The sequence below is a fragment of the Drosophila sechellia genome, chromosome 3R (genome assembly GCF_004382195.2).
Source record: "Drosophila sechellia strain sech25 chromosome 3R, ASM438219v1, whole genome shotgun sequence".
NCBI classification, from domain to species: Eukaryota; Metazoa; Arthropoda; class Insecta; order Diptera; family Drosophilidae; genus Drosophila; species Drosophila sechellia.
In genome coordinates, this window is record NC_045952.1 from 9,846,718 (window position 1) to 9,867,506 (window position 20,789).

General features: G+C 43.3%; 1 protein-coding gene across 5 annotated transcripts in view; it reads left to right on the top strand.

Annotated features, from left to right (window-relative positions):
• Positions 1-20,789, top strand: part of LOC6613719 (sodium-coupled monocarboxylate transporter 1) — a 35,130-nt gene that overhangs the window by 12,598 nt on the left and 1,743 nt on the right. For 2 of the 5 annotated variants that reach the window (XM_032720734.1, XM_032720735.1), the window contains exons 3-7: positions 12,890-13,131; positions 13,203-13,350; positions 19,784-19,958; positions 20,055-20,190; positions 20,626-20,785. In XM_032720734.1, coding sequence (XP_032576625.1) covers positions 12,921-13,131; positions 13,203-13,350; positions 19,784-19,958; positions 20,055-20,190; positions 20,626-20,785 — 830 coding nt within the window. In that variant the 5' untranslated portion in view covers positions 12,890-12,920. Of the gene's footprint in view, positions 1-2,635; positions 2,756-12,886; positions 13,132-13,202; positions 13,351-19,783; positions 19,959-20,054; positions 20,191-20,625; positions 20,786-20,789 lie in introns of those variants that run through there. The other 3 variants (XM_032720737.1, XM_002038153.2, XM_032720736.1) reach the window with 3 other exon arrangements.

Here is a 20,789-nt window from a genome sequence, read left to right on the forward strand (position 1 = left end):
TTAATGCGGCCAGCGGCGATTGTTTAACTCAAAAATCCGAAATCCAATTTAGATCCACTCGACACAGAAAGCAATCAAAGTGTGCAGTCAAATGAACTACAAAAGAGTTGTGCTTTTTGCCACATCTGCGCCCAAGGCGAGCAGAGTGATCAATATTTGAACACGTCTAGTAGACACGCTGCACTCCGCAAATACTCGCCATAAGCCATAGTCAATGCACAGCCAGCCAACTAATCGATGGTAATAATACCAACAATTAGGTGGCGAACAACAAACGCTCCACAATAGCCACATCACAGCGGAGTCTGCTAATCATAATTAGTAATTTAATTAACTTGGCAACGCGGCGCAAAATTAGCATAAATCATTTAATTAAAGGTAAGTGCTGACGAGCGGCATACTCGGCATACTGCTCTCGTCGACATTTACTCGTCGTTTTTGGGTGGCGCTAAAAACGTTGTGTTCGCCGGCGAGCCAAATCATGTGTTAATTTTTGAATGGCATTTCATAAATATATTCAAGATGCCTAGCTTGAGCCTCGAACAAACTTAATTAATTGTTTAAATGCTGCATTTAATTTGCAATTGAATTCAATACGTTTTGATAAAGCATTTCACTGCATGAAATTCAATTTTTTGCAATTAGCCTAGTGAAACTAACAAACGCATAAAGCAGATATACAACAAATGCCGATTTAAGAATCATTTCAGTGCTCGTTGAGAGCTATTCAAGCAAAAAATAAACGCAACAGCTGCAAAATTTTAACTAGAAACACAACAATGTGTTTTGAGGGAAATTGTTGCTTTAATCGTTGCCAGTATCGCTATTGTGGTATATAAATAAAAACCGCATCAAAACTATTGTAATAAAAACATTTCCATTCGCATGCTCACAATGAGCACAATTGCAAATTGATTTGTGTGGTTCGGTGAAAATTTCAGCTCTTTTCGCCCTCCTTCAGCATTTTGCATTGTTGGCCAGTACAGAATATAAATACAGTGAACCAAAAAAAAAAATAAATACTATTGCAAAACAAAAAAAACACTTTGGAAAACAAACTAAAGTACAACAAAAAGAACGACAGCAAAAATATTCTGCAATGAATTCGATATTTTCGCAATGCTTTTGAATTTTTGATAACGTTTTCCCTGTTGAATATTTAAGCATTAAACAAACAGCGTTTTCATCACTGGCACCATATATGTACATTAAGCTGATGTTTAAATTAACTTACTTTTAATCCGAAACAAGCGAGAAATATTGTGTGCAATCAAATGAGTTAATATTTGCCCTGGGTTAGTTGAAGTAAATATTTACAGAGCTGGTTTGAACAGGACATGCTGCATGTTAAATATGTTAAGTACTTAAACTTTAAATTTTTTGTGAAGGCCACAAATCAACGCAATATTTTTTTCTTTTTGTCAAACATTTATCGATTGTTGATGAACTCGCAAAGTCAATAGAACTCTTAAGATTTGAGAACTCGCAGGCTCATACATAAATTAGAAATACGGAAAGCGTTTTTGCCTCAGCGTAAATTTCAATTAGTTAGTCATGTAAAGAGCTCAAACTTTTTGGGCCGTTTTGCTCAGAGTTTTAATTTTGTGCGGCTAAGTCGGCGAACCTGCAACAGCATCCGCATAAATTTTGCATATTTATAGGCACATAAAACCCCACTCGAAGCCACCCACATATATATGTTTTTATACTCGGATATGTACTTGTTGAAAGGGCGATTGCCAGTCGACCTGGCCTTGGTGTGAAAAATGAAACATAAATTAAATCTGCTACACCGAATTCCACGCAGAGTGTCGGGCTTAGGATACTTAAGCGGCGTCCGCTCCTCCTTTTTCACTTTATGATTTCAGCCAAATGAAAATTTATGAAGCAGACGGCACAAGCTGATGCCAAAGCCAAAGCCGAGGCTAAAAAGAAAGCCAGTCGGTATGAACTTCAAATTCGGTGGTCTCCAAGTTTTTGTGTGTGGCAAATGAAAATGATGACTCATTAAATAATCAAGTGGTGGCCATAAATTACACTTTACATTGCAGTAGCCGCCGTTTACCCGATGCCTAAATCTTATAAATCATTTATATATATGCATATATCAGACAAGCGGAGTTAATCACGACTGCAGTTTGCGAAGAAAAACTCTCGCCTAGCCGTGTGCCGCCTTCTATTCCATTAATACCACTTAAAACTAGTAATTAGTTGGCTAAAACGACGCAGGCACTACAGCTTTCAAAGGCGGCGTTATGAGTTATGAGCTCCCTTTAGCCAGCTAATTTAGATAAGACTCTGTACGCGGTCTGGGAAAAATACTTCCGATTAAGTACTCTAGGTCGAGGCAACATCCCAACCGCAAGGCCGTTGGGTCTACCATGATGATCATCATCATCATCACCGCTGACGAACGGACGTTAGCTCATTATATGATTTTACTGTCTGGCAAACATTTGTGTCTAGCCCGATTCCGTTTAACTCGATACACCGACTAGCAGTACAACAAGAGCACGGTCTGCGTATAAAAAGAAAACACCTGGCGAAACACCCGACACCCTAGTATTTGCTTTGGCATTATCAGCGTAGATCCATATCGCTCGGTCTTATAAATGAGGGCACAGGGCCAGAAGCTGCAAGCATTCCTTCGGCGATCTTCGACAAGGTCGGTCATTCAGTTTATTTTTCAATTCAGTGCAGTGGTCAACTTGAAAGGAGTTTGCAGTAATTAACTCAAAACATTTTGCATTTTCACGTGAGTAATCGGTTAAAATGTATTCACATCGGATCGTTTAAACAGCTGTCAGTGGTTTTTGAGTTGACCCATTAAAGGTTTTCGGGTCTTTTGTGTGCAGAGAGAAACTTCTGGACGGAAATATTATTATTTTTAAAGCTTATTTTTGGCTGTCGCGTATGCCTAGGCAGTTAATATTCTCAGTTGTCTTTCAGCTGTGCTCGGTGTATTTATATAGCTCGATGTTTAGCTCAATGGATATGCCATATGGATATCCTTCGAAATTGCCGTTTGCCGAGTAAGCCACATGAGTGTTAAACCTTTGAATCCTTGCAAGTGTTTAAATCTGTGCCGTTGGCCTTGCCAGGCAGCACTCGAAAGTTTCCAGACAATGTTCCTAATGAGTTCTCAACAAGTGGACTAGCAGTGGCAAAAGCATAAACTCTATGCAAATTGATTCACTTTCAACATCAGCAACTTCATTTGAGTTCGTTACGTATGCGGCCAGTTGCCGACTTAAGAACCCAGCAGCCAGCCGTGTAGTAAGCAGGCTAAGTAAGCTGCCTTAGTTATGACAAAGCACAGCGTTTCGAGAACCACACACACAGGAACACAGGATGTTCCACGGACACAGGACGCACGCCGAGTGGCAACACGAGTTGCCTAATAAATGATGTGGCGGCCACAGGAGACGACTTAAGGGAAACCTCTCAAAACGCTGTGTGTCCAGTGAAAAAAACAGAAGTTCCAATGGGAACACATTAACTTAAAATCACAAGAAGTTTTAATTTAAGATACAAATTCAGTTTACAGGCTATTTAGGTATATTTTTGTTCGTATCTTAAGTTTTACTATTTTCCTTAACAAATCTCACTAGCTTATTTCTCAGTGCATCTCCCAGAAGTTAAGATGGCAAAATGTTGTAGTAGCTGTAGTTGTTTTAGCTGTTGCTGTCAATCAAGACAAGCATAATTTTTGCGACATTGTTGCTGGACAAGCTGCTGCTGCCAAACGAGTTTACTTTGTCCTTTCCGCTGTCATTGTTCCGCTCCCGATGCGCCAGCGACTCCTGGTTGGTCCTCCAGTTGGTCATGTAATTGCTGTGCTGCTATTACTTTGGGCCAAGTTATTAAGTGATTGTTATTCCTGCTGCCGCTGGTGCTTTTGTTCCGTTGATGCAAAAGCATAATCTAACGATTATGCGAAGCAGCTCGGTCTGGCCAAATGTAAATTAACTCTTGTTCGAGCCGAGCATCCGTTGCTCGTGGCTAATTTTGTGTAGTCTGCTTTTTCGGGCAGGCGAGTTGCAAATTAATTTCGATTTTTGCGAACAGTTCGGCCATGGCTGTCCGAAACAATTTGCCAAATTGCCATGCCAGATATGTGTGTGTGGTGTGTGTGGCGGCACAAACTGTTGCAGCTGGCTCAACTAATTGCCTTTAATTATGAATGGAACTACCTCCTCACCAAAACAACACACGCAGCAAGGATAATCGCTGTACGCTGCTTGTCAGACATGGCGTATGAGTAATGGCTGTCTAGGTAATAATGCATTATCGATTTAAAGTGTCAACCGATACGAAAAGTGGCATTTGCATTGAAGTGCGGACAATAACTAATTGCCCCCCACCCAACTGGAATATTTTCCTGTCAATTAAGCCGATAAAATGTGGCCAGGAGCAGAGGAGTCGAGCGAGACGTATTTATCTGTAAATATCGTTTACATGACATTAATTGCATATTGATAGTGTTTGCTCAATTGTTTGCCCTTGTACGTTCTATTTGTGTGTTTGCTTTGAACGCTCCGCTCCGTTGATGCAACTCTGTCCGGTCGGAGTGGCTATCAATCAATCAAGCGATCCATAGATCAATCAATGCGCCAAGTTTGTAACCACCGCCAACTCATTGGCTCCCTCTGTATCCATCTAATTGAGCTCCAACTCGGCGAGCTTGTCAAACAGTTTTGGTCCCGAGTTAGCCGCAAATTTGCGACTCATGAATATTTATGCGCGATATAATTAAATATGCTAATTACAACTGATTGTACGCACAATCATTTGAAATTATAATTCTCAGCGAAGCGGAGCGAGTTCACTTCGCGCCGGCAGGAGCAACAAGAGCGGCCAGGACACAAACAGCCAATCCGCCAGGATAACACGCATTGTGAAACTGACAATTTAGCATAAATTCAAATGAAATCAACACAAAAAGGGGGCGTGACTTAGCAACAGTTGCCAGCTTAAATTGCTTTGCAGCGTGAAAAATTAGAGGCAGTGGGGTGCGGGGGATGCGCTGGGAATTAAATAAATTACATTGTTGCCGGCATAAAGTTGACGCTGCCAGCTAAACAATTTGTGCAGCTATCAGGGCCACCCAGCCAAATGCCCCTTTCCCCCCTTCTGACAACATCGTCCTTCGGGATGGGGTCCTTGCACATCCTGCTGCACCTCCTCTTTCATTATTTAGCCACCCACATCAGCTGCCATGGCCAGCCGGATGAGCCGGCTGGCTAATTTTTTGTGCTCCAAGTAAGTGAATTTAAGTTTTAATAACTAGCATTGGCCATCAAAGATCGAGCTGCTACAAGCCAGGTTTATCCGGGTTAATTGAAAATCCAAAAAGGCAACCGGTGAAGGCCAGAGCATATTTTAACATAGTTTTCCCTTACCTCAGCATTATATTCGAGAGCTTTCCTTTAAGCTGGTCTCTATATATTGCCAAGAAATTGCGCATAAATTGTTAAAGAAATTAGTTTTCGTGTTCTGAAGACCGACAAGAGTTTTGCCATTAAATTAAGTAGCTCAGCATGCAAATGAAAATGAGGAGCTCAAAGGCTGAATTGCGAGCGAAATAATCCTAACTTTAAGCTAATTATAATGTTCAACTGAAGATCCAACATATTTCAGCTATGAGATATTCGAAAAACATAAGTAATTAAATACAATTTAATTTTTATTCCAAAGATTGCTTTTCTGGTTTTAGGAAAACTTTAAACTGCTGCAATACGCCATAAATTCCCAAAGTCAGCAGCAATTGAAGGCCATATAAAGGCGTGCTCATACAAAACATCGATGAATAATTAAAATATGTATTGCCATATGCACACTCATTACATAAATACTTCATTAAGCAGACTGGACGGGCCCAAAGCACTTTGTCCCCGACCGGACATAAAGAGCCTCCCCAATGATAGCCGTTCACTTGAACAAATCACCAGCACGTGGCCAATAAAATGGGGATGGGCTCTAGAGCTCCTGCTCCTGCTCATTCCGCCATCAGGTAGAAATAGTTTACCAAACGTAGATAGCCAAAAGGGAGGCGTTGGAGCCGTAAATATCCATTTGCGGCATTTCCATGGTGACAAAAATGTAGCCAGTCTAATTTATTATCAACAGCCTTTGTGCAAACAAAGGGCCCAAACAAGCTTTTTAATTTCCACAATCTCAAAGGACGAACGGAGGACCAAGGACTTGGGTACTGGCCAGTGGACAGGCCAAGACCAGACCGTTTCATTAGTTCAATTAGCTGGACAGGTGCTGGCTGGATGTCAAGTGGCAGCTTTTTAAACGATGATTAGTGGCCATTCGTTTTCGTCCTGGGCCAGGACGAAATACAAGACAAATTGTTGTTTGTTTAGCGCCCGACAGGAGCCACTTGAATGCAAATTTATGTGCCCGAAAGGATTCCCCCTGTCAGTCGGTCCTTAGCATTGGCAGGTCGCAGCTGAGGGGATTCCCCAACATGTTTTCTAATTTACTTTTTGAGCGCTGGTCTCCGGGGTGGGGAAACTAAAATTTGTTGACACAATTGTAAAAAACAGAAAGTCTAATTAAGACAGCTTCAATATTAAAAATAATTAGTAAGATCATAATGTAAACGATTATTTAATAACAAACTATTAACCAGAGAAAAGTGTATAGTAATTTAATTTCAAACTATTTTTTGCTCAGAATTTAAGAGCGCAAAGGAGCCATTATTTATTTGTTTTCAAAGTTGATAAACAAACAATTTTGTGTTTTAAAATACCTTATGGCCTACGAATTTTGTCACTGCACGACAACCACTGCCACAGGTGGCCAGTGGCCAGCACAATGGGCTAATGGCCAGAAGTCGGGAGGTGTTGCAGATAGCAAAAGGGCCAACAGACACTGCACCCGGAGACTAACTAACCCAATTATTTGTAAAATGCGAGCACAGAAAAAATAACTGAGAGACCAAACTGAAAAGAAACCGCAGCCCATTGTTCTTTACCCACAGCAGGTGAAACCCGAGACACAGAGAAGTTTTCCAGGGGTTTTTTGCAGTAGGGGATCGGAGGAGATGGAAAAAGCGGGAAAACTGGGAAAACTTCGCACAGCACGCGTAATGAAAACTTTGTTAGGGCGCACATAGCGACCGAGGAAAATGGCACAGAAATAGACAAAAAAAAAAACAAAAAATATATATGAGAGGGAAAAACAGCTTTTCCCGGCAGTGCCACTCGATGGTGTCGAGTGCTCCGGCTGCTGGACACGAAAGTGGCGACAACGGGAAATTAGTTGTGCACGCTTGCTAGTTGCAACGCAAAACCCGGGCATTAGCCGGCTGTCCTGGATGCCCTGCCGCTGGGGTTGACCACTAAATTGCCGAGATGAAGTCGCCGGCTACGGCTCCGGCTTCTGGCTGATGTTGATCAAATTAACAGCATGTGGCGACTGTGCCAAGTGGCTGATGACCGTCGCTTAATGCGCTACCATCGTCCCTCGTCCCTCGTCCTTCTTGCTCCTTTTGTAGCATACTTTTCAGAGATACCAGCAAATTGCTTAAGCTGAATTGCCGAGCATCGAAAGTGGAACCGTGCACGCAGAAAAATGGAAATTAATTGGTTTAATAGCAATAGAATCTATAAGTTCAATCGATCACATCACGACAGCGTTTAAAAAATAAATAGATATACTAGTAATTAATTGGAATTTAAAGACTTGAGTATCATTAAAAAAATCAGAATATATTTGAGTTATAGCTGATTTTATCCGTATAGACTAAATTGAAACTACTAGATACAATTTGTTTGCACTTTAATAAGCCAAATATCGCTTAATGTTGCTTAATATGACATTAAGAAGTTCAAAAGTTGCAATCACGATTTTTTAAACAATATTTCGCCGTGTAATTCAAACGAAGCCTGCCTAATTGTTTGACAGGACAACTTGTAACGCGGAAAGTTTTGCTTTACTTCACGTCTGAAATGCGACGGGGCCACAATGACAGGCAACAACAAGTTGCAATTGTCACTTTTGTTGAAACTTTCTCGAAATTTACAAAGTACCAGGAACTTACTTACTTTTTTTTGCTCATTTTCGTTTTGGCCAAGGCTACACACTTTTGGCCAAAGTCATGCTGGAAATAAATTATAAAAATGTCCGCGGAAAATTATGTTTTTTTTCTTCGGCGTGAGGCAGTGTGTGTGAAAGGAGCATTTGATTCCTTTGCCGGCCAAACGCCACTCGTTATAAATGATCGCAATTGAAAGTTTAAACCCCATATACAGGGCTAGTTGAAAAATTGACATTATTTTCGGTTGGCAACAAACAGTCAACGGACGATAAATAAGAGCCAACTTAAGTCGAGTATTTATTTTTCGGGCATCCTTTGATAAATGACTTTGACCTGGCAAAAGTGAAAAAGGGGGGCGGTGGAGGAAAGCCGCACATGCCACGCCCCCCGAATGACTTTTCTCATTAAGCCTGGCCAAGGCGAACGTGGTCGAAAAGAAATCAAACTAAAGTTTTGCACAAAATTCTTGGGGTCGCCGGCCCGCAGGGACGTGAACATGTGTAAAGCGTCGAGCGGTTAAAGCTAAACAAACAATTGCCAAATGCAATCGAGTTGGTTTTTTGGCCCCCCGAAGGAGCAGGCGGTTGGACCCTGATTGGTCTAAAGGACGAAAAACAGTAGGAGGTGGTAAGGGGCACAGTTGCATGTTGGCAAATGGCAGGAAGAAGTTTGCCAACCGCATGCTTCAACTTCAATTTGCTGGAAGGATTGTTACGGGGAACTTGGATCGCTGCTTACAGCTTGACTCGTATTTCATTACTCGAACTGGTATTAAGTGGCAAACTTTTGTATTTAACAACTTTTAGCAGCCGAGCAGCAAAAATGAAGAAGATGAACCGACCAAAGTTTGCCATGGCAAAGCCAATGGAAAACAACAAGAAAAAATGTGAATCGTGGAATGAAGAACAAAAAGTAAGTTGCAGTCACTTGACTTAACTGCAATTCTCTCGAAATTCACTTGTCAAAATTTCGCTCAGAAACAATTAAATTATTGTTTAGGTTTTTCGAAGTTGAAATGCGTTGAATCAATAATAATTGACAAGCAATAGTTGATTTCATTAGTGAATTAAGTATTTTATAGTGTAATATCGCTAGGGATCTTAATGAATTAGGAGAGCTAAAGCCAATTGGCAGAAACATGTGGCCAACAGAACAGAGGAGGCAGTTAAAAGCTCCGAAGATTCCCAAAATTGGGACAACACTTTGCACTTTGCAATCTCTGAAAGTTGTTGCATCCACCCACTACTTCGGGAAATCTGTCAAATAAAAGTTTGATTGGCACACCCCCTGCTGCACGGGAGTTTTGGAGCGATGACTTTGCCAGTGCATTAATTAGCAAATGCAGCGAACTGAGGAAACTTTCGAGCATTGCCATGAACTGCATGCCGTGCATGCAACTTTGTGGCGCCCCCATCCACGCATCCAACTCATTTGAAGTGGCGCATAAATTGAGTGCATAGCGAATGCGTACATATACGTATATATGCAACAATGTGGCATATAGTGTAATTTCCCCCGCATTACCATAATTATCCCTGTCATGCACACAGCTCCACCAGCCCACCTACTCATCAACAAGCTGATCAGGCTTCGTGGGAGGCCACTCCTTAATGCCAGGTCATGAAAGGTAGTGGAAAGCGAAAGTTTTACATACGTTCTGGGTCGACAAGAGGCGGAAAAGCGGAAAAGTGGAAAAACGGACGGGCACACCCACTCCCACGGCTCGGCGGGCTTTTCTTTTGTTGGCCGCTGGCCAATGTCGGCGCTGCACTTTGGCTAAATTACATTTTCAATTTGTCAGCTGGCGGCGAACTGCAGGCCATTAAATGGCAAATTAAGTTCAGCTCCGGCTTTTATTTTATTTCCCGAGCTGCTGATGCCGCTGATGCTGCTGGCGTGCTTTCAATTTTTTCATTTTTCCATTCTGCAGCGGCAAATGTGTTTTTGATATGCGTTTCATTGTCTGACGATCTTGGCGCATTAACGTGGCAGATTTTCGGCTCCGCATCGTGGAGATGGTGGGTAGGTGGAATATGCTGAATATTTCATGAGTGTCATAAATTTCTCCTTTACACGCGCTTCAGTTTTGCCGCCCTTTTATTTTTAATAACTTTCCATTGTGGCTGTCAGTGGCAGGCAGGCAACAGCAACAGCAACACACGTGCTTCTCCTGCTCGCCAGGACGCAGGACTCGAGAGTCAGGACATGTCAGCGGTTCGTTGTTGCTTTTGTCGCTCCTTCAAGCTGCTTTATAATTTATGATGCTTGGCATCGAAGACTCCTTTAAGCACACACACACACGGAGACGCAAACACCCGCACACCACACATGTCGCCAACTTTTGTATAATTTTTCAAAAAACTGAACTGCATGAATATTAACTGCAAGTGGCAGAATATGGCGGCAGCCGCACATCCTGCCATCCGAAATCCTGGCCCATCTTGGCTGCCACTTTTATTGTGTGTGCGACGCCCGGCGCCCGAAAGTTTCAAGTGCCAGCTTGATCCGGAAGGGGGCGGTGGCCACGCCCTACTAACTTATGCATACGTGTAGCTAAGTCTCCTTTTCTCACTCCACTCGTCCTTTTTTTTCGGCAAAGGATTTTTCATACATATTTGATGCAAATGTTCGCAAATTGTCGTCGCTGTCTATTGGACATTTTGTGGCCGCATTCGGTTTGCTCGCCCATCAAACAAAAGAGCAGATACACTGGAAACAAACTTATTGTTTGTTAAACTAACTACAAAAGTTGAAATAATATTCCTAGGTGCTATTTATAAACTTTTATCGCAGGCCCTAAGGTTACATAGATATTTTTTATGCACCTGTGGACATTGAAGTGGAGTGCAGGTGGCACTTCGCATGGATTACGGATAATTTGCTTAAACTCGGCTAGCAGAAAATAACGTTTTGCACACACAAGCTGGCACGCACAATGAGGCAGCCACAGAGCAGATCCTTGGACTCCTGGCTCCTGTGTCCCGTTTCCCGTTTCCCGTTTCCCGACTCCTGTCTTTTGTCCCCCGGCTTATCACATGGCCGAAAATGCGAGGGGACAAAGATGAGCAAGCTGGCCAGGATCCTGCTGCTGCGGCTGTCAGGCAAGTGACACGGCAGCTTTAAACAAAGCTAAGCTCGTGGTAAAAACAACATGACTAATAGTTTTGACAGTGCCAGGCAAAACAAAAGGCCAGACAGCATGTCAGATAAAAGCCAAAAGCGATGGCAAATGATGGGGTTCGCCGGGCAGGCGAAACTGCATGCTAAATGTTGTCAATTAGTTGTAGTTGGTGAGCCAAAAAACGAATGACCAAATGACTGGGCAACTTGGCTCGCAAAAAGTTGACCCTTTTGCAATGGGTATTTTACATTATTTTATCATCTTTGCACAACAAATCAATTATTTCTAATCATGTGAAACTTATGGGAATTTCGAGACTTGTTTCTCTGACTTGCAGATTTATTGGGCTTAAAACACAAGCTAACAACACGATTTCTTAGGAAGCGAATTAGACAAACTACATCTCTCAATACTGTCAATCAGGTTGTCAATTAGTGTTAGTGTCTGCTTCCTAGAATCCATCAGTATTTATGACAAAGCTTGCTTTTGTTCGGAAATGTAAGACAATCAAAAATAGGAATTAGAAATGGGTGGGGCAAGATGTTAGTAGAAACCATGACTTTAAACGTGAATAACTACAAGCTTTAATATAAAAACTAATGAAACATAACTTCCAATTATTTCCTTCTCTAACCCCTTTGAAGTTGTAACAACGACTTTAGAGCAGATACAAGAAGTCTGCTTTACGACAGCTTCAGGTGAAGGAGAAAATCCTAAGCTGGGTTATGCCATTTCTTTTGGTCGCCTGGACCCATGGATCCCGGAATCACCAAGAATCACAGGGCAGCTCAACAGCTTGGCTTGGCTATAAAAACACAAAGTCGCCGCCAAAGTCACACTTAAGCTTCTCTCCCAACCCTCGTCCTGATTACACCCACTCATGCTCACAGCAACTGAAGTACAGTGGAATGTCCTTACGGCGGGACGTGCATACAGATGTCAGCAAGTGGGGCGAAGTTCATAAATCCAAACAACGAGCCACATTTTCCAAGGGTGCACTGTAAGAAAAACTGGGAGGTTTTTGCAAGGGGAAAGAATATTCCAAAATTATGAAATTTCAAAAAATCGTTTGGAAATTAAGTTTGCATTAAATGGTTTTTTATGGCAGACTTCTTAAATCCTAACTGTTGAACATCTTTGGATTTGTATTATACGCTTATGTATCTGGAGAAGCATTTGAACCTACATGCATTTGACTATAACTTTTTGGTCATTGCACTTGTGGTTTACGAATTTTCCACACAAAGAAAGTTAGTTTATTGTCACTCTGTGCCATCTTTTTGCTCCCTTGAAGTTTTGTGCAGCCTCGTCTTTTTCGCCCGGCTCATTTCGCCTAACCCCTGGCCCCCATGTTGATGTTGATGGGGTTCGTTTGGGTGCGGGTAGTTGCAAGTGTTATGATGGGTGCAGGCAACCCACAGCACAAGGCGCACCCACACCACTCGCCTGCGGATATGCAACAATGTTGTCAAGTTTCCTGCTCGACACAACGTGGCCGCCGAGCCACGGAGCGCTCAGTTGGCATTATGTCCATCGGGCGTGACTAACATGCACATGCTCAACTGTGCTGGAAAACGTTTTATCCAGCTCACATCTCACCTAAAAGCCCAACCATGCCCCCACCATCCGAAAGTTGAAGAGATTGTGTTTGTTTTTTGCCGGTGACCAACTTGAATTTTGATTTTGATTCTCATTTCTTGCCCACTTTTTTTCAGCAGAAGCAGCAGCAATAGCAAAAGCAGCATCAACATGGCCAAGGACTTGAGCACTATGGGATGGGATTATCTGATGTTTGTGCTGTTTATAGCCCTCACCGTTTTGGGTCCGTTGTGGAAACGCATTTTTGGAAAAAAGAAGGAGCGCAGCAAGGCTGACTATGTTTTTGCCACCGGCGGAGTTTCGATAGTGGCAGTCATGATTTCCATTGCCCGTGGAACCTTGGGAGTGAGATCCGTGCTAGGTGAGTCTTTAAACCACTTAACTACTTCTTATTAAATCTATATCTTGTAAACTGGTAACTATATTTGCAAGGCTATCCCAGTGAATTGTACTACCGCGGATCGGCCATGTGGGAGATCATCTATGGCATGATGAGCGCCTATCCCATCGTTTGCTTCATGTTCGTGCCCGTGTACTTCAATCTGGGCATCACCTCTGTCTATCAGTACATCGATCTCAGGTGAGTCCAGCTACCAAGTCCAAGGAAGTCCACTCCCTAGAGCGCCACATCGTTTAATTAGTAAGAAACGAAACGAAGCGAAGTGAAACGGCAGGCAACAGGACAGGAAAATTGTTATTTAAACATTCGTTTTAATTCCGCCAAATGCGACGCAGGAGCAGCAGCGACTGCTGTCCAAGGGTCCTGTGTCGCCTCTCTTATCGCCGAAGCGCACACAATTTTATTCTTCATTAAGGAGCCCAAATGAAAGTGAACAGAAAAGCGCCACGGGGCTCAGTTCAGTTCAGTTTAGCTCAGGTTCTGCTTTTACTTTTGCCAGGCTGCTGCGAGTGGCACAAGTTCGCTGCGTTGCTAAATAAATTTGAATTACATTTCACACAAAAACGAGCAAACGGAGGAGCACAACAACAACAATGAGTCGCTAACAAATGGCCAAACAAAAGCCAAGCCGGCAGAGCAAATAATCTATAGATTTGTCCTTGCCCCGCCATGGATGGCAACTCTTGGTCACGGAGTCGCCCGTAGTGAACTTGGTCGCTTGGATGCTATCGTCCAGTTGTCGTCAGCGCTACTGGGCCACCTCGTTTGCCCCCCCTCATCCGAAGTTTAACTGCTCCTACTATTTCATTTCCATTTCCATCTGTCGCAAGTTGTCGCCTCGTGGGCCTAATTGTTTTTTAAGTTCGAAATTAGTTAACAAATTTGTTATCAAATGTTTTGCAGTTTCGACAACAGAATTCAATTAATTGCAAAAACTGACAAGGCAAACAGGGGGGATGTTGGCCAGAGCATAATTTGATTGAAATTTAATTGGCATGTGCCGCACATTGACAAAATTCTCGGTGGGTTTTCCACAGGACGAAGGAACTGGACGTGGGCGAAAGCTGACAAATTATTTAAATGTTTGCTTGAATAACTGAATGTAATTTGTTAATTAGCATAAACAAACTGAAATACAAGACGAACTAATGGGAAGTCTAAGAGAAATTAATGATAAAATCAATGGCATGTTTCGACTACTGAGATGCGTCTCAAAAGACCAAGGATTTTGCCCATGTTTGCATAAATTTTAACAAGACCTATATTAAATCATGCTTAACAAGAATTTGTTTAATACCTTAAAGTACAATCTTGCAACAAATGCCTACCAAAAAAAGGTTAAATTAATGACTTCTTCTTCAATCACCTCTAGACTTTCATTGAGCAATTCAATAAATTGTTTAATGGCTTTAAAACTCAGTTAAATTAATGACTGATAATGTTGGTCTCCAAAAAAAATACCATTTTATAAATGTACATTTTACTCGGCTCGGACGCAACACTCAAACTAATTGAAGAGCGAACGAGTCAAGCCACTTCATCAATCTTAGTCAATTGGCTTTGGCCCCGAAAGCGGGCAAATCAAGAAGACAGGCTGGAGGAATCCGAAGAAAAGGGTTGCGGAGGCGCAACATGGCCAAATGTTGCCCCAAAAAGTTGGGCGCACAACATTTGGATGCCTCATTGTCGCTTGTCATCGCAACTGGCGCCCAGCGACATGTTTATGCATACAACTTCATCAAAATAGGCTGAGCCTTTGGACGGGCGGAGGAAAATGGTTGTGGAAATGGAAATGGGGTCTAGGGCACATACACACACACACGGAGGCCGATAAGTGAATATGCTACAAATTGGCAAAAGCCACTTGGCCAAACACATCCAACCAGGCCAAATAAAGCAAGTTTGAGGCAGCAGAGGAAAAATGAGGAGAAGACAAAAGCATGACGAGGACAATGCCATACGTGAATAATGGTATAGTAAAACCAGTAGGCCAAGTCATACCCATTCTATCTTAAATTACAAAGTATAACTAAGCACTAGTTATCAAAAGAATACATGGCAAACAGCTAAATTTCTAAGATACTTAACATATGATGTAGTGAACATATTAAATTAGTTGCTCATTTTGTAGGTATCCTGATACCAACTCTATCTTTCTTATTGCATACAATCCCAACAAGACAATATACCCTTGAAACCAATGACTACCGGGTATCAAGCCAAAAAAAGAAACCCATTGAAAGACGCAAAGGAAAAAGCAGGAAACACAAAGAAGCCACTCGGTCTGAGGCTGTTGACAAATTGTATGACAATTCGTTTGTGCCATAATGTTTATAAATAGCGCGTGTTGTTGTCTGTCACTGGCATCAGGCATCAGGCACCAAGGATCAAGCACCAGGATCTCCGCCCAACGAAAAACTTGCGAAACAAAAAACCCAAGACAACCCAGGCACAATCACACACACACACGCACACACGTAGCCGCCCAAAAGTCGTGGATTCTCTCACTTGTCAGTCGCCTGTCGCAAGTGATGTCTGCCACTCAAATCTGTGGAGGAGTGGGTGAATGGGGTGGATTGGATGGATCGGGTGGATTGGGCGGATTGGTTGAATGGGGGCTGTGGCATGACCCTTGACTCGCTGCCAACTCAAGTGTTAGCCAACTCGCACAGAGATTTGCTATCTGGGCAACCATCGAGTTCAATGGTCAAGTAAAGTTGGGCTTTGTTCGCCCCGGATAATTCATACTGCCGGTGATTTCGTGGCGAGGGAGGAGCTAGTAGGAGCTGGCAATTACATGTAAATAAATTGATACCCAGCTTGTGTGCCAGAAAAGCGGGAGAGATCAATGCCAACAGTCGTTGGCACTTAGCAAATGGAAAAAATGCATTCCGGCTACCACCATGGTTTATTTACGAGTACAAGGGTGCCCAAAGTGCTTCTGAGTGAATGACAACCAAATGAAAAAAAGCGACGCAAAAACCAGGTTGGCCCGGCCAGGATCGGAGGTGGTGTGGTGTGGGGAGAGGTGAAGGAGTTCACAGGGGTCGGTGTTTTAGGACGACATGCATACGCATAAATAAAGACGTTTTCGGCGGCGCTACAAAGTGAGGCCGTGATTTGCAATTCAAAGGCAACAAAGTTGGGAGTAACACACATGCCCTGCGGTGGAAACAAGAATGGGGATATTGGACACAAGCCAAGAATGATGCAAAATCAAGGTAGTTAGATAGAGATACAAATGGGTGAGTTCTTCGACAAATGCCAACACAGTTCAGATAAATTTGGAAGATTTAAGGAATAAAACATCTACCTTTTAACTGGTTTTATAAAAGATTTCTCTCAACTGCAGACGATAAATCAACTTCAAGTGATTTGAACATTAAATATACATATAATCCTTAAAGCCAGTTTGCTCTGGGTATCTTGAAGTCGATTAAATCAAGCGAAGCCATTCACCTTTGATACCTTCTGTGCCACCTTTTTTTGTGGGCGGCTTTTAGCGCATTGAAGGCACTCACAGGACACCTTACTTCGTATGGCTGATTATGTTTATTTATGCATGACAGTTAATGCAATCAAATGTGTCGTCCTTGTTGTTGCCCCAGATGATTGCCTTTGATTGTAAAATTAACTCGACCCGCCCACAGGAGACACGAAAGTGTGTAGCTGGAAGCGATTTGGTTTGGGATTGGCTGGCTAAACGGCGATTATGTGGCCATTGTACAAAACCACTCGTCATATTAAATTTGCCATTAATTTATGCCTTTGTCGACCCGGCCGAAAATTGGCTTAGCGGCTTGCCATGATAAATGATAGCCTCCAGTTGCAGAGTAAACTCAATTTCCAGGGGCGCTGGAATCGAGGAGCACCAGAAGTGGGAATACTGAATCCCCAGTACGGGCAGGGTTCAATTAATGGAACGGGGTGTGGTGGTGGTGCTGACCTGCTCATTCGCTGGTAACCTATTTTCACACCCTCCAGTGATGGTGGTCATTGACGTTGTCCTGCCAGCTCGCCAGCCTGCTATCCTGCCTTCCTGATGGTTAAGTGGGCGCGGTATGGTGGTGTAAATGGGAGCGCAGCCGGCAGCTGCGAGTGTCCTTGCTGGTAATTGCTTGCCCGCTGGCATGGCTGCAGCAATTATTGCATACTTTGCGGCACTTACATTTCATTTAAAGTTATTAAGCGACAATCGCATCGCAGTACGTCTTTAATCAACTCAGCCAAGTAAATTATGCCGGCCAGGCGATCCGCTGACTGGTTAAATCAATTAAACTAAAACAAAAGCCAGGAGCAGGCCAACGTTCAATCAACTGGACGGCGGTGACAGCCCCAGGTCATTACTCACACACACACACAGTCGGAGTGAGATGGAGATGAAATGACAGGCAGACGGATTGGATAGAAGAGGAGAGTAGAGCAGGGCTGGATCGGGCAAATCCTGGGCCAGGACAACTGGCCGAGCACTTATTGTGATGAACACAATGTTAACAGGCTAAATGAGAAACAAATGCCACAATCAGACAACGTTGGAAAAACAAGGAGCAGAGGACGAAATGAAAGGCAACCGAAAACAATAAATCGCATAAATCATATTAAATTGACATATCAGACTAAAATAGACCGCAAGCAAGCAACAAATGTGTGTGTGTGTCTCCTTGTGGGATATTGTATCCTACAATAATATTTCTTTATCAATTTCCACAACAAGCTCAAGCTCAAGCTCAGAGCTTAGTCCTGGGAAAAGCAAGCAAAAAACCAAAGAACACGCATTAGATGAGACGCAGCCTAAATAAATGTTTGACCAACCAAGCAGGCCGAATCATATCACACCACTTCATATCGCAACGAAATTCCCGCCCAATGCCACGCCCACTCAATCAACACATATATGAGTTCATGTCCATGTGCATGTCCTTGGCCAAATTGGCCAGGCTTTTATGGTGGCCCTGGAGTTTCCTCTGCGGAATTTTCCGATTGTTTTCCTCCGGCCCACAGACGCAGCTGTGTCGCAATTAAAATGTGTATCAAGCATACGACGCGTTGTCATGTAAACCGCTTAAGCTCCTCCCGCTCCCATGTAAAGTCGATCGGGTAAATATGTTAAGCCCGCTTAATGCAAACCTAGCCCGGGGGCGTGGCCCCCAGATCCCGCATATGCCAATTGATGTTTGCGAGCGGGTGGTTGGGGGTAAAAGTGCAACATCATTAATTAATACACATTACGATGGTTCGCAGCCTGCGGCCACGTTTTATAATAACCAGAACATTAAGGCGATTAAAGATGAAATCCAGTGCAACCCATTCCACATCTAAGTGTGCACTTAATCCCCCGTGCCGAACACCTGGGTCACCAATCGCTCATGAACCACCCAACACCACCACCACCACCAGCAAGTCCAGGACCTCAGCCAAGACACGGCCCGTTGACAGCCCAACTCGTCTCAGATCAATATTGGCCAAGGGCAATTAATCATTTAGTGGGCCAACTCACACACGTCGCCCAATGCAGAGACATCGAATGACAAACGGGGAGGAGCGGAGAAGGAGACTGGGCAAATGGAGCGGAGTTGGGCACAGACAAAAGTGGATTATGCAGTCAGCCCAGATGTTCAACAAGAAATTACTTGTGATTACAACGCACAGTCCGGTGCAAGGATATAGCAACTATCAATACAGATTGTCCATAGTCCTGCATTATAAATCATGTTGAAAAGCCAAACCCAAAGTAGATTTGTTTAATGATTTATATGATAATTATGCAGATTAAATATTAATATAAATCACTGCAATGTGATTAACGATTATTCCATTAATCTCTAAATGAGAATGCATTTATTATTATAAAAAAAAAGAGAGAAAGGAATCCACATAAAAGCCATATTCCTGGCAAAATACAACCACTTTAAACTACTTTAAAATGCCCAGCGTCTAACCGCCTTTTATAACAATTTAATAGCTTCGGAACGGACTGTTAACTTTATGCGCCAACTAGTGGCTTAAAGCTCAGGATGCCAATCAAAGGATTACGGACGCAAAGCCATTTATTTATTAAGAGCCATGCCGTGCCCGTTGGATGCGTGTGCGCAGGCACTTCAGACATTTCGACCATGGCCACATAACACATACTAAACGATCATTAGGTGGACCCCCACAGCAGTGACCCCATCCCGCCAGCTCACCCACTCACCCATCTTGTCGCACATTTCGCATCGAATTAACACACAAATTTTTACAACCTAGTCCATAAAAGCGCCGGCCTGAACTATAAAAACAATCAAAACGAGTTACAGACCCGCCAATTTTCTTAGGTTTTCTCGCCCATGTCGTAAACTCGACCCGCCCGTTGCTCCCGATTCCACATAACTTCTTTACAGCGCTAGTAAATCATAAAAAAAAGGGGCTAGAGCAATAATGAAATGCAAGAAATGCCACCCGAGCAGGGGACACACATTAAAAGTTTAATAAAAAAAATATAGACCAAAAAAAGCGGATGGAGCTGCTAAAGGAGCTGCTTAATTATAGTAGAAGGATGCACTCACCTGCTCCTGTTCTCATCCTTGTTCTTATTCTTATCGTTATCCTTTCCCCTTTCCCTTTCGTTTTCCAGGTTCAAGAGCCGCACGGTGAGATGCCTGGCATCGGCGACATATATCGTGCGGCAGATCTGCAACCTTGGCATCACCGTGTACACTCCCAGCGTGGCCCTCTCGACGGTGATTGGCATACCCTACTGGGCCTCCATTACGGGCATGGCCGTCATTTGCATATTCTTCACCATTATGGTACGTACTGTGCTCATCGCTGTGCACCCGGGGAATGCCAGCGATTTAATGATGAAAATATTTAAATTCCTCTTCACCCTGTATCCAACACATTAGGGCGGCCTGAAGGCGGCTATCAACGCGGACGTCATCCAGACAGTGACCATTCTGGTTGTCACTGTGGCCGTTTGCATCCAGGGAACTATCTCTACGGGCGGCCTGAAGAAGGTTTACCAACTAAATCGGGACAATGGTAAGCCGGCTGTGGGTGTGGGCTGGGTTTCGATTGATCATGGCAGCTTATTAGCCAGCTGCCAGGATGTGTGTGTGTGTGTGTGCATAGTGCTGACGAATGATGACTATTAAAATGGCATCCATTGTGGATTGCCGTTCGCTTTGCTTGTGTTCCTGCGTCGGCTCATTATGCACATAAATGATGATGATAAAAGTGGCATAAAACAGCGGCATCCGAATCCGAGGTAGGACGGAGGAAATGGCAGCCTCGCATGACGACAGTAATAAATGTGTGTCGGCGGAGCGTTTGTCACTCGAGTTTGAGTTGTTGGCTGTCATTGTGCGGCAATCGTGCGGCTCCTGGGAATCCCTCCACGTGCTCCTCCTCTAACGGCGGCTCAATCTTTTTCCCGCCATAAACATGCACTAAAGACTCCGTTCCTTCTATTTCCAGGACGCCTCAACTTTTGGAACTTCACGGGCGATATGACTGTCAGAGTGGATACCACATCGGCTTGGCTGGGCCAACTGTTCATGTCCCTCTCCCAGATCGGCTGTCAGCAGAACTTTATGCAGCGTTATGTCAGCCTCAAGTCGCTCAAGCAAGTGCGTCGGTAA